Raw genomic sequence first — 14,572 nt, 5'->3', positions numbered from 1 at the left:
CCGTTTTAATTTATGTGAACTCATTTGACTGGGCACGAAATTTAAGAAAAAGAGTGAAGACTTTTGAACTTGTGGTATAAAATGAGGCGCATATATATATATATATATATATATATATATATATATATATATATATATATATATATATATATATATATATATATATATATATATCGCTTCTTGACTAATAAATTCATCTTTGACACGTTACCTTATATTCTTTGGGATTAATAATTTAATTATTTTAATATATAGATAACACCTACATCATAGCCACTAACTAGTAAAGAAAGAGTTATAATAATCAGCTAGTCAACTCTTTTCGAAAATAATTACTAGCTACTAATTTATGGACCTATCTTTTTTAGTTGTTTTTTTCCCCTTAGTTATTATGTTAAATAAAAGAAAAGTCTGTCATTAACTTAGACAAAACTAAGAGCTAAATGAAGTGTATATATATATATGAAGAATAAGCATAACGAATTTGATCAAACATTGATAGCCATTTCGATCTTTCCTGTTTATTAGAGAAATTCACATATATGGAAAAAGGCCAAAGGCGTGTAATCAAGTCGCATTTCGTGTTTGTCCACGGTTTAGGACACGGAGCATGGTGTTGGTACAAGGTAATAACAACGTTGATATCCTTAGGTTACAAGGCCACTGCTCTTGACTTGGCTGCCTCCGGCGTCCACTATAAGGAATCGGAAGAAGTCAAGTCTCTCTCCGACTATGTTGAGCCGTTGATGCACGTCGTCGAGCTTCTTCCGCCGGACGATCGGCTGATTCTAGTCGGCCATGGCATGGGTGGACTTGCCATTTCCCTTGCCACGGAAAAGTTCCCAAAGAAAATTGCTGCTGCTGTTTTTGTTGCTGCTTACATGCCTGGCCCTGATTTCCCTTTCTCACATATCATTCAACAGGTATATATATTATCTCTTTCTTACTTTATTTTGCTCGATAAATTTAGTAGAACGTTTTTTATATAAGGTTGTTCTAGGTAAACTGTTGCTTGATTATCTATGTCATTTGCGTTAAACTTTGTTTTAGTTCTTAACAAGTGTTTCAACAATCCCATATTGACTCATGCCTAGCTCGAAGAGACCTTGGAACAAGATTGTCTTCGACTTCGGATCTGGAACTAATCTATGTAGATTGGAATTTTAACTCCCATTTTACTCTGAGCGAGAAATTTTATTCTCGTCTTGGGACTATTTGGTGATCATTGTTTCACTGTCTAACTAAGCCTATACTCCTATATGGATTACGGCTGTAATAATTCGAAGCTATATAAACGTTAGCTGAATTCATTTAAGATAAGTCATATCAAATATTTAACAAACAGTCTTACCATTATTATGTACTTTTTCAGGATAAGCTATAGTACTAGGTAGTTATTAAATATTGTAACACTGAATACGTTTTGCGTTAAAACTGTAGTATAATTTAATACATAGTCATAAACTAAGCCAGACACAAAGTAGTTCAAGATGGTAAACGTTTATTGAGAATTAATTAAAATTTGGAAAAAGAATTATTTTCTTCTGATTTTGTTTTTCCTAATTGTTTTCCTTTTATTGCTCAATCTGCAGTCAAATCAAGGGTTGGATTTTCTCAAGGACAACAAATACAAATTTGATAATGGTACTGATAAGCCCCCAACGGCTGTATACTTCGGCTCTAATTTTCTGTCGTCAAAGATGTACCAATACTCAAGAGCTGAGGTTAGTGCATTTTACACATTTATATTTTGTCAATAATTCTTCGCGTTAACATCTAATGCTTTTTTAAGAAAATCTATGTGCCGTATAAATAAAATTTCACGTAGATCAAAATAAAAAGAATTTCTTAGAATAAAAATAAATATTACCATTACACTTGTTGCTGGTGTTCCCTCTATTCTTGTCGCATAAAAAGAATTAATTAAGTAAATAAAAATATGTTCGTTTTAACAACTTAAAATTGTAAATAAGAGATGACCGCAAATTTCAACATGATATATTTAGAGAAGATATATACTCTAGGTTAAAGTCTTATGGTCACCCCTTTTAGTACATGTTTGATCTATTCAAAGAATCAAGACATCACATGAGGGAGTTTATTAAAAATATAATTAAGTATACATAAACAAAAGTATAAACTTTTAGATGAGAAGATTTTTTTACTACTATTACTGCTCGTACAACCTTGAGGAATCGAGACTAGTATAATAAGTGGACATATAATTCATCAAATATCATCATCATCATCATCTCATTACTCTCTAATATTTTGAGTAAGTCGATCGAAGAAAATAACACAAATAAAAGAATGCATTAATTATCAGGAGTTGCGTTCTTCTTCTCAGGATATGATCCTTGCTTCGTTGTTGATGCGACACACTCCAATGTTCCATGATCCTGAAGTTTTAAAAGAAGCAGAACTCACTAAAGAAAAGTATGGTTCGATTCCAAGAGTCTACATTATGTGCAGTCAAGATCTGTCAATGAAGGCAGATGTTCAACGATGGATGATTGAGAAGAATCCACCACAAGATGTGAAGGTTATTTTAGGTTCAGATCATATGGTCATGTTCTCTAAAACTCAAGAATTCTGCTCTCGTTTGATGGAAATTGCTGAAAAATACCATTGAAATTGTATATATGGAGATATGTATAAACAACATTAATTTGTAGGAGTTTAGCTTTGACGATTTTAAAACTTTTTTATGTGTGTTGTGCAAAGATTATTTTCTCCGTTATTTGATTTTACATTGTCTACAATATGAGTGTTTTATTTTCAATTTCTACTATTTTTTTGTATTTACATTTTCTACTATATGAGTGTATTATGCACCTTCTACTTCTTCTTCTTATTTTAAATTTGTATTTACATTTTCAATTATATATACGAGTCTAGAATATATTGTTCATCTATTTTTCCTATTGTTGTTTCATTCCTAAATAAGAATATTGGATTGCAAATCATATATTTAATTCATGAATTTTCAACTAATATTGGAAAGATTGAAGGAAAGTCAACGCATCACAAGTTCATTTTCATCAAGCTAGAATAATTAAATCATTTCTCATTGTTATTAACATTACATGTAAACCAAAATGTGCGTTCCCAAACTCTACTTTTTTACTTTCATCTCAATTCATTATGTTACTTTCAATTGATTCCTTTTGGTTTCTGTATATAATAACAAACTCATATATAGTTGATTTGATTTTTTTCGGTGAAAATTAAATTTAACTAACTGTGACCACTCCTTTATAAACAGATACTAACATATCTTTAGACGAATAATTACATACAAAAAGATCCAAATTCCAAAGAGATTGTGCAATCTTAAGAGTTTACACTTACAACCAGATCAATCATTTTAACTTTTAAGGTTATTTCTGCCCGCATGTCCGAGATGTGCTAATCTGGCATTGATTGCATGTTCTATAGTTCCATTTAAATTCATACTCTAAGGGATGAATATAAGAAAATAAAGTTAAATGCTATTTTCCTTAACTAAAAAAAAAGAAAAAAAAAGAGGACCGTTACTAGCTGACCTATAAACAGATATGATACACGTCAACCCCCTCAGAAAAACGAATAAGAATAATGGTCAAACGTGAAAAGTATGTGAAGAAAGTAAGAAATCTGATATCAATATTAAAATTTTCACGTTTTTGAATTTTGTTCTCTTTCAGATTCTTTTTTGCTTAAGTTTACGAGTCTAATAGCAAAAGAAGAAAAAAATCATTGCCTAAAAGGTTTACATAATCTAACACATGTAAGATGTGAGTTGTTTTTGAAAAACAATTCCAATATATACCTAATTAACCTTAATTAATATTAATACATCTAACTACTTACCATGTTTCGAGTATGCAAATATTGTTACCATCTTATCATGCATTCTTACCCTTTATATTTCGTTTGCATTTCTTCCCTTCTTCCTCACTAAATCATCAAAGCAAAGAAAAATTTTCTTGTTCTAAAAAACACTTCTTTTTTATCTCCCAAGAAATTACAGCCACTGATAAGCATAATGGCTCATGAACCCCATAACCACAAGATAACCGGCCAAGGGATAGTAGTTTACCGCTGCGATAATTGCCGTAAACTCTTCTCGTCAAGCCAGGCCTTAGCGGGACACCAACACCTCCATAAGGTTCAAGGGACTTGGGTAAAAGGTCACCACCACAAGTTTCTCTTGCCACCTGATTATCTCCCCGACCTTAACCGTTTCATTGCTCGTAACAACAAGTCTATCACCGTACGCATCGGTGGTCGGGGCAAGCCGATAGTGCAGGAGCCTCTTGCTGTTGCACCTGCACCTGCACTCGCCACTCCTTTGCTTGCTCAGGCCCCGGCCTCGGCCCCCATTGGCCCCCGTCATGGTAGGCCACAGTCAGTTATTCAACCGCAGCCGACGGTGCAGGTGCCTCTTGCTGCTGCACTTGCACCCGCCACTCCTTTGCTTGCTCAGGCCTCGCCCCTACCTCTTGCTGTTGCACCTGCACCTGCACCTGCACCTGCACCTGCACCCGCACCCGCCACTCCTTTGCTTGCTCAATCCCTGGCCCTGCCTCTTGCTGCTGCATCTTCAGCCGCCACTCCTTTGCTTGCTCAGGCCCCGGCCCAGGCCTTGCCTCTCGCTGTTGCACCTGCACTCGCCGCTCCTTTGCTTGCTCAGGCCCCGACCCTTGTCGCTCGTCGTCGTGGCAAGCCACGGTCAATTATTCGACCGCAGCCAATGGTGCAGGCGCCTCTTGCTACTGCACCTGCACCCGCCACTCCTTTGCTCGTTCAAGCCCCGGCCCCTGTCGCCCGCCCTCGTGGCAGGCCACGGTCAATTATTCGACCGCAGCCGATGATGCAGGCACCTCTTGCTGCTGCACCTGCACCCGCCACTCCTTTGCTCGTTCAGGCCCCAGCCCCGGCCCCTGTCGCCCGCCCTCGTGGCAGGCCACGGTCAATTATTCGATCGCAGCCGATGGTGCAAGTGCCTCTTGCTGCCTCACCTACACCTGCGACTCCTTTGCTTGTTCAGGGCCCGGACCCTATCGCCCGCCTTGAAAATCAACTGGCTTTGTATCAGAATCGCTTGAATTATTTTAAAGTTGTGGCTGCTAGGCGTGAAGAATCAACACATTCATCCACTGGGAGTACCAGTACTATTACAGCTGATAAGACTAATGGGAAGAAGAAGGTTGAAGAGGAGGTTGAGGAGCTTGACTTAGAGCTTAGGCTTTAGGTTTTGAGGGCCCATGTTATGGTTGGAGGCTTTGCTGTTTCGTTGTTGTTGTCTTATGTTTGTTGACCTTTGGCTTTGGTTTAGGGTTTATGTTTTGAGTCCTTTTGTTGTTTTAGTATTGCTTCTGTTGTCCTTTTCTTTTCCTTTTGTGTCGAATGTAATGGGTGGTGTTGACCATCTATGGAAAACATGTCAGTTTTTTATTTTATCTTGCAGTCTGTTTCAAGTACTTTAATTTGTCAAAAATGTTGATTCACTAATTACTAGCTACTCTTACTATCGTTCTTCCTCGTTTAATTTTTTTGTTTTAGTTCTATAGTGGGGACAAAAGAGTAATGTATTACTTGCTCTTTTTAGCGAGTTGACTGAATGTTGCATTAGATTTCATTAGTTTGGCACTGAGGAGGGGGGAAGAAAGTTGGCTGGGAATCCATATTTTTCAACAATCTAATAATCAACCTAGGATAAGAAAAGACAATAAGATCGATGACATATAGACACCAAAACAAATTTCAAAATCTATTTCAACCAATTATACAATAATGTCTCAACCCCAAACTATTGGGATGACTAAATATATATATAGAGGATATATGAAAATTGTATCAATATATCATTAAAAATATGTAATTGCCAATTTATTAGTCAAGAGCGTAAACCACATTCATTAATCACTAGTTAGACACATTTAAAGATGCTTGTTATTATTCCCTCCATTCCACAATAAAAATTATTTTACCTTTGGCATACTCATTAAGGAAATACGAACTCCTAGTGAAAAAAAGAAGTATTTACTAAATTAACATTGATTAATTGTTAGCTTGATACATTGGAATATGTAAATAAGGGCAAATTTTGGAAAAATAAAATTAATTTCTTCTTAATTATGTAAATGGACACTTATTTTGGACCAAAATAAAAATGTAAAATGGTCACTTATTATGGACCGGAGGAAGTCCAAAAGACCAAATTAAATGAAAAAAATGCAACTTCACTCGTTCAAATTTAAACGTCATAAGGTGGCATCCCAAAATTAAATATCTTAGATCTTTAAATACTAATATATGTAAGCTCTTCATTCATTTTTACATTGATATTACGTTATCTTCCTTAACATATTGAGCTTTTGGATGGTAAAATGTATGATTATATAGGGGTTCGCCTAACTCTCGTTACGGCTGAATCTCATTCAAAAATTTGAAGAATAAAAAAACAAAAGTTTTCTAAATAGAACTTGATAAGGTTGAAAGAAATTAATAAGATTTAGTAAATCCAACTCATCATATTATGTTATTAATTAATTTTTTGAAATCAATGATATAAGATGTGAATTCATCAACTCAAAACTAGGATTGTTCAAACTGAACTGGAAAACCCCATTAAACCGAAAAATCATAGTACCAAAAGAATTAAAAAAAATCGATTAGGTTTGTGTTTAACCAAAAATAGATTTTCCGGTCAAAGTCAATATCTAGAAAAAAATGGGTTACTAATAATCAAGTTTTACTTCACTTTTTCAATAATCTTAAGACAAATAAAAGAAATGATGGAAATAATTAATAAAGAAAAATGAGGAATGAATTGACAAACACTTCCCAAAATCAAGGCTGAAAATTTTGAGAGTAAGCAAAGAATTATAGTATGAATTTCAGTAATAATTGTCACATGTCTTTACAAATAGAATTTTCATCCTTATATATGAGCATACAATCGTAACGTTCTCATACTTAATTTGGACTAATTGAGGGCATTAACTGTATTGATTGCCTATTACCATAGATAACCGTAACTAGCATATTTATGACTAAAGATTCCTTATAACTACTCCTGATTTCCCTTCCTTATTTACTTCTAGTTCATGTATCTTCTCTTCTTTGCAATCTTCATTCATTTTGTTCCTGTTTTTCCTTTGACAACTGTCATGCTCAGTTCTTTTCTCTTATGTTACCCCGTGGGTGTTTCTCCCGTACCTTCCGCGCATTCTTAGTTCATTTAATTGAGAATGCCACTTGTCGCTATATCGACGCTCCACGCGTCATGCCTCCTCAACTTAATGTCGTTCCACGTGTCATGACTTTTTCCACCAATACAGATAGTCCCCCCACATTATGAATATTCTCAATTGAATATTTGGGAAGTGGTAAGTTTTTATGGCGGAAATTCCTTGCCGCCGCTTCTCGAGCATCATCATGTCTTTTTCAGAATCGATGTGTCGCTTGTCACATTTATTTAACGCCCACGCCACGTAGCTTTTTACGATTGGTTCTGCAGTTTCTCCGCGCCTTTTAGGGTTCTTTCCCTATGGTTGTGCCAGTCATGAAGTGACGGTTCCATTAAGATGCTTCATAATGACCAATTACATTACTTCATTCTTTAACGATGGTCGTATCTTCTTATAAATACTTTATTCTTTTTTATTTCTTGGAGTCTTCTTTCTTCAGCATCCATTACATTACTCTTTCTTTGTATTTCTGCATCCTTTCCTCTATATTTTCATGGATAGTCATGTCTTCGACAACGCCAAATCCTTGCAAAGTTGTAATTGTTGATGAACTTGCCCCTTCTACTGCCCCTACTAGAAGTAGGAGAGGTGATAGACTTCGTAGTCTTGGTTCACTATCTAACCGTGGCTCCTCTTCAAAGTAGTTCTGTTAGGCCATCTTCTTCTAAACCTAGGGCTCTTTTAATTCCCAGATCTTTTTATAGGAATAAAGATTTAAATGAACCTGTGTGTGAACCTACAGTTGCAAAAATTGTTCCCCAAGAATTTTCTTTTGTAACTGATCGTGAAACCATGAGAAATCAAGTTTCTTCTATAGTTTCCCTCAACCCTGTTGAACTTTACCCGAGTTTGATCACTACCGGTCTTCTTTTCTTGGTTCGACGAGAGTGCCATTGGAAACCAGATTTCCTAGTTTTAGTCCCTGGTGCCAAATCAGAGAATCACCTCTTATCATGTCGGTTACTCTTTTGTTTATACCTACCCTTTTACTATACCTACCCTTTTACTTTGGGGTTTAAGCCTCCTATTGATCCAGTAATCATTGAGTTTTGTCGTTACTTCAATGTGTGTCTTGGCCTGATTGGCCCCATTGTATGGAGGACTATAGCTTGCCTTCGTTATTTGTCAGATCTGGTTTCTGTCCCTTTTATCTTTTGACACTTGATTCACCTTTACTCCCCCAAGCTATTTCGTGAAGGGGTCTTTTCTCTCGTGGCTAGAAGTAAGAGGGTGTCGGTTAGCCCTCAAGATGATCGAGACCGTGGCTGGTATGCCCGTTTCGTTACTGCTCCCACTAGTGGATTAGTGGGTGAAGAAATTATGTCTTTCCCAGAAAAATAGAATTTTGCATGTAAGTTTTCTTCTTATTTTTCTTTTTCTATATATCTTACATAATTTCATGTAATCACGTACCCGTCTTGTAGCAACCATGGAAGTCTTTGATGAGATTATCGACTTTCGTGCTTGGGTAGAAAAGATGTTAACTGTTGCCCCTATGGACAAAAGATCTTGGAAATTTCTTTCCCAAAATTTTGGTTGGGAAATGAAGACACACGGTACATTTTAGCTTCATAGTTTTTCTTTTCCTTTTACTTGTTTGCGCAAGAATTTCTCATCTTTTCCTTTCCTTTTTGTTAGGATTTTTTATTCGTGGTATTAACCCCGCATCTATTCCATCAACTATACTTTCCGTGAGTCTTGCTCAGGAACAAATTCTGAGTGCTTCTTCCTCCAAAAGGAAAACTGACGAAACCTGTGGCTCTAATGATAAAGAAGAAATAGAGGAAGGATCTTTGGTAAGAAAGCCATGCGTCAGGAGACGCATGATTTCTGATGATGAGGCACCCCCATCTCATGACCTTCCCTCCAGTGCAATTCCTTTCAGACTCATAGATGAGCCAGAGAATGTTCCTTTAATAATTTCTGATGAAGATGTTGTTGATCCCCCACCAAGTTCCGTTGGTAGATTGTTCGCTCAAGGCTTCGAGGGTGAAGAATCTTTTGGGCATGTCTCTGAAGAATTGCCTCTTGCTTCCCTTCTAACTTCATCTACCATCAAACCCTCAGTGCCTTTGCCTGACGTTACACCCGTTGTTACTCCTGTGGTTGTTTCTCATACAGAGGCCGAACCTTCTAGCAGCAGGAGGGAGATGAAAAAAGTTGTAATTGAGTTCCCTGAAGATGGGAGCTTGCTGAGGAAATCTGGTCAAGCAGACATGTGGTTGAAGCCATTGATTGGCCCCGTAGAGAAGAAGAAATTAGAAAGCCACAACTCATTGACTTTAATGAATGACATTGTTCATTCTTCTTTGAAGGTACAAGCTTATATTTATGTTCTTTTTTCTTCCTCATTCATAACTCTTCCTCATTTGCCTTTTTGTAGATTAATTTGATTGGTACCGAGCTTATGAAAAACGTTTCTCAAGAGGACCAGCAAGTTATGGAATCATGCACTGAGGCTAACAATTGGAAGGAACAATTCGAAGGTCTTCAACTGGAAAAAGAAGTTCTTACAGAAGAGAAGAACGCTTTGGAGCGTCAAATGAGGATGGTTTCTACCGAGTTAGCGGTTGAAAAAGCCTCTTCCAATTAGGTTGGGAAGGACAAGTATATATTGGAATCCTCTTTTGCTGAACAACTTTCCAAGGCAACTAAAGAGATAAGGATTTTAAAAGAACTCCTCAATCAAAAAGAGGTTTACGCGGGAGAATTGGTTCAGACGCTCACTCAATCTCAGGAAGATCTTCGCGCCTCTGCAGATAAAATTCAATTCTTGGAAAGTTCGTTTGCTCCTTTGAAGACAGCCTTTGATGCCTCGGAAGCAGAAAAAGAAGAGTTCAGAGCTGAGGTTGATCAGTGGGAGAAGGATTATGAGGCTCTCGAGGATAAGTTATCGTTGGATGTGAGCTGGGCCTTTTTGAACACTTGCCTCGAGACTCTAATTAAAGACAACCATGATGGTTTTGACATAATGCTGAGATTACTAGGGCTAAAGAAGCAATCGATAAAACTCAGCAATGTCAAAGCTTTTCCTCACCCGAAGATGAAGGTTCCAAGGGTGATGGGGATGGACTTGTTCCTGGTAGAGCTGATGTTCAAGCCTCTTCTTGTCAAGTTAATCCTTCTTCTCCCGTTGATGATGCTCCTTAGTTTTCTCCTTTCCCCGATTTTTTTTTGTCAGCTTTTATTTGGGACTTCCGTATGTTGTTTTTTACCTTAGCTTAATTTTGGAATTTAATGACAAATCATCAAATTTTTGTTTTTATAAACGTTTCGGTTGCTTTTGCCACATATTATGCTCTTTGATTTTTTGATGTTTGAGCTTTTTCTTGCATTTAAAAATGCCTTAACAATTTGTGGCTTTGATAAACACGGGTTTTAATAAAAGAGGAACCTTTTATGTTAACGATACTGATGAATATGACGTCTCATCTTCATATTGGTGCAAATATATGAAACATGAAGTAGACATGAAAAAAGAAATAATTTGAATAAATTTTATGTCTTGAACTTTCAAATAAATTTTATACATTATTTTTATGATTGCTCATACAACACTTTCACAACTGCTTTTATTGTAGCAGATTTAAAAATACAAAATTGTGTCTATTATCCCGTGACTAAATTTTAGCCTTAACCTAAAACTCGTAGGAACATGTAATATCTTGCATCCTTTTCGCGAGTTCACACTCCTTTGAAAAATTCAAGAGGTTTGTTTCTTCAAGGTTTTTGATTCAGGCTAAACTGAAGTATGTCTTTTCGCGACTTTTGCTTTCTTCTATATGCATTGTCCCCCCAATGTTTGAGCCTTGAAGTATGAAATCTCGAACACTGAATTACTCCTTTCTTTTGGCCCATTCCCTAAAAAGAAAAATACGAACGGGACTCGGAGATATTTATTTAGATGATGACTGCATCACCTTTTTTCCATCAAAAAGTTTGCAACCTAGACCGGGAATAATTTGGTATTCTGCGTGCCTTTCGGGTCCAATATCATCATTTGGTATGGGCTAGCTTTTTATCTATCATCTAAAATGTTTAGTAAAATTTAAAAGAACAAACACAAAATTGAACTTGCGTGATACTTGACCATGGGTACTTTCCTCGTCTAGAAGTAGTACTTCTTCAAGTGAACTGCATTCCAGTTTAACGGTAGTACTTTTTCATCCATGGTTTTCAACTCGTATGCTCCCTTTCCAGCGATACCACGAATCTTATAAGGGCCTTCCCAATTTAGACTAAACTTTCCCGCGTTGGCCGCCTTTGTCGATCGGAATACCTTTTTGAGGACGAAGTCTCCAATCTTGAAGTATCCCAAATTAGCTTTCCTGTTGTAATATCGCTCAATCATTTATTTTTGAGCCGCCATTCTAATTAATGTTGCTTCTCTCCTTTCTTCTAATAGATCTAAATTTACTCGCATCTCCTCCTTATTTGCTTCCTCAGTAAGATGTGTGTATCTCGTACTTGGTTCACCTATCTCTACCGAAATTAAAGCTTCTGCGCCATAAACAAGAGAAAATGAAGTCTCACCAGTATTTGTTTTTGCTATTGTTCGATAGACCCACAACAACCCCGGTAACACTTCTGGCCATTTGCCTTTTGATTCTTCTAATCTCTTCTTCAAGTTACTATTGATAACTTTGTTTGTCGACTCAACTTGCCCATTAGCTGCAGGGTGGTAAGGTGCATACATAATCCGCTTGATCTGCCAACTTTGAAAAAAATCTGTGATTTTAGTACCTATGAACTGCGGGCCATTGCCACACACGATTTCCTTTGGAACTCCAAATCGACAGATAATGTTTCTCCAAACAAAGTCCCAGACTTCTTTTTCCCACACCTGTTTGAATGCACCTACTTCTACCCATTTGAAAAATAATCTGTTAAAACTAATAGAAATTGTATATTTCCCTTAGCTTGAGGCAACGGGCCTACAATATCTATGCCACACTTCATGAAAGGCGATGGTGAAATAACTGAATTTTACAGTTCTACCGGGCGGTGCATGTTACTAGCATATCGCTGACATTTATTACACTTGGCTACAAAGCTTTCTGCTTCTTCTTCCATTTTTGGCCAATAATACCCTGCTCTTATTAATGTCTTTACCAATGATCTTCCCCAGCATGATTGCCTCAGTGCCCCTCATGTACTTCTCTCATCACATACTCCATTTACGATGGGCCGAGGCATCGTGCTAAAGCTCCGCCAAACATATTTCGATATAAATTTTCATGAATTAAGCAATACAATGCGGCTTTTTGGCAAAGCAATTGTGACTTTCTCTTGTCCTTGGGCAAGTTTTCATACTGCAAAAAGTTCACAAATGCGTTCCTCCAATCCCAAGTTAGATTATTAAAATTTACCTCGCTCTTGTCTTGGTCAAGTGTCGAATGAAACAAATGTATCACGATAGCATTTTCTGCATTTGTTACATCCGTGACAGACGCAAGATTTGCCAATGCATCTGCTTCTGCATTCTCTTCCCAAGGTATCTGCACGACCTTCCACGACTGAAATTGTCTAAGTAATTCTCGTACCTTTTCCAGGTATTGTTGCATTCATGTTTCTATTGCCACGTAAGTCCCCTGCATCTGGTTAACCACCAACTACAAGTCACATTTGATCCCAATCTTCTCTATACCAAGTTCTCATACTAGTTCTAAACCTGCAATTACAGCTTCGTACTCTGCCTCATTGTTAGTGATTGGATAACACTTTATTGTTTGTCTTATGACTTCCCCTAAAGGTGGAATTAGTATAATTCCTAAACACGCTTCTTTAACGTTTGAAGAACCATCAGTAAATAAAGTCCAAGTCCTCGGATTAGATCCGATGAATACAAGTAGTTCCTTTTCTGATTTCTATTACCCATTTAGCTAACCTACATGATAATTCATGTTTATGCAATATATTCCTCAGGGGGAAAGCATCTATTACAAAAATAGGATGACATTGAAAATAAGGCCTTAACTTCTTAGATGCCATGATTAACGCTAAAGCAAGCTTTTCCAAATGTGGATACCGTGTCTCAGCATCTAACAAAGATTTATTAAGTTAATAAATTGGGGATTGCTTACCTTTATCCTCTCGTACTAATACCACACTTACTGCTACTTCTGACACAACAAGATAAATGAGAAGCCTTTTACCGTCTTTTGGTTTGGCTAGCAAAGGCGGATTTGACAGATATAATTTTAGGTCCTTAAGGGCTTGTTGGCATTCGTCAGTCCATTCAAATTGTGTCTGCTTTTTCAATACTAAAAAGAATTTAAACTCTTTTCTGATGACTTTGATATAAACCTCCCTAGGGCTCCTATTTTTCTTGTTAATCTCTGCACTTCTTTTTTGCTCGTGAGTATCTCTGGTATTTCCTCGATAGCTTTGATCTGCACAGGATTCACTTCAATACCCTTGTTAGAAACGAGAAAGCCTAAAAACTTACCTGAAGCCACGCCAAAAGCGCATTTTTCTAGATTTAGCTTCATATTGTATTTGCGGAGAATCTCGAAAGTGTCTGATAAGTGTTGAAAATGATCTCCCGCCTCTGTCGACTTGACCAACATATCGTCAATGTAAACTTCAATAGTTTTTCCCAAGTGTTCTTGAAATATTTTAGTCACCAACCTTTGATACGTGGCTCCAACATTTTTTAAACCAAAGTGCATGACTTTATAACAGTAAGTCCCCATGTCTGTGATAAACGAAGTTTTTTCTTCATCTAGGGGGTCCATTTTTATTTGGTTATATCCTGAATACGCATCTAAAAACTCAAAATTTCATGTCCAGCGGTAGAATCGATTAGTTGATTTATATGTTGCAAAGGAAATGAATCTTTAGGGTAAGGTTTATTTAGATCAGTACAATCTACACAAATTCCATTCTTTTTAGGAACTACTACGGTATTAGCTAACCAGTTAGGGTACTTTACCTCTCGTATCGAACCAATTTTCATAAGCTTTTGTACATCATCTTGGATTACCTGATTTTTGAAGGATCATTGTTTCCTCTTCTTCTGCTTGACAGGTGGGTATGATGGGTCCTCACTCAATTTGTGAGTCATTACCTCGGTGGTATACCTGTCATATCTGAATGAGACCAAGCGAAGCAATCTAAGTTAGCTTGTAAAAATTTGTTTAACTTTATTCCTAGGCTTAAATTTGCTCCGACGTAAACTTTTCTTTCTGGCCAATGTGTAAATAGCACTATAGCTTTGAGTTCTTTAGTAGTTGTCTTAATATTTTTATTTTCTTCTGGCTCTTGAATAATATCAAGTCTTGAATCAACATCAATCTGTCCTAGTATGCCTTCAGTTGATGTTTTTGCACCAA

General features: G+C 36.8%; 1 protein-coding gene across 1 annotated transcript; it reads left to right on the top strand.

The window, feature by feature from the left end:
• The first annotated feature begins 437 nt into the window (after positions 1–437).
• Positions 438–2,777, top strand: LOC104111861 (methyl jasmonate esterase 1-like). The gene is made up of 3 exons (XM_009621654.4): positions 438–923; positions 1,593–1,724; positions 2,348–2,777. The coding sequence occupies exons 1-3, from the start codon at positions 543–545 to the stop codon at positions 2,630–2,632; spliced, it is 798 nt and encodes a 265-aa protein (XP_009619949.1). The 5' UTR covers positions 438–542; the 3' UTR covers positions 2,633–2,777.
• Positions 2,778–14,572: the final 11,795 nt, after the last annotated feature.

The sequence above is a fragment of the Nicotiana tomentosiformis genome, chromosome 2, assembly GCF_000390325.3.
Source record: "Nicotiana tomentosiformis chromosome 2, ASM39032v3, whole genome shotgun sequence".
NCBI lineage: Eukaryota > Viridiplantae > Streptophyta > Magnoliopsida > Solanales > Solanaceae > Nicotiana > Nicotiana tomentosiformis.
Note: the sequence above shows the minus strand (reverse complement) of the source record. Positions and strands in the feature narration are given on the sequence as shown.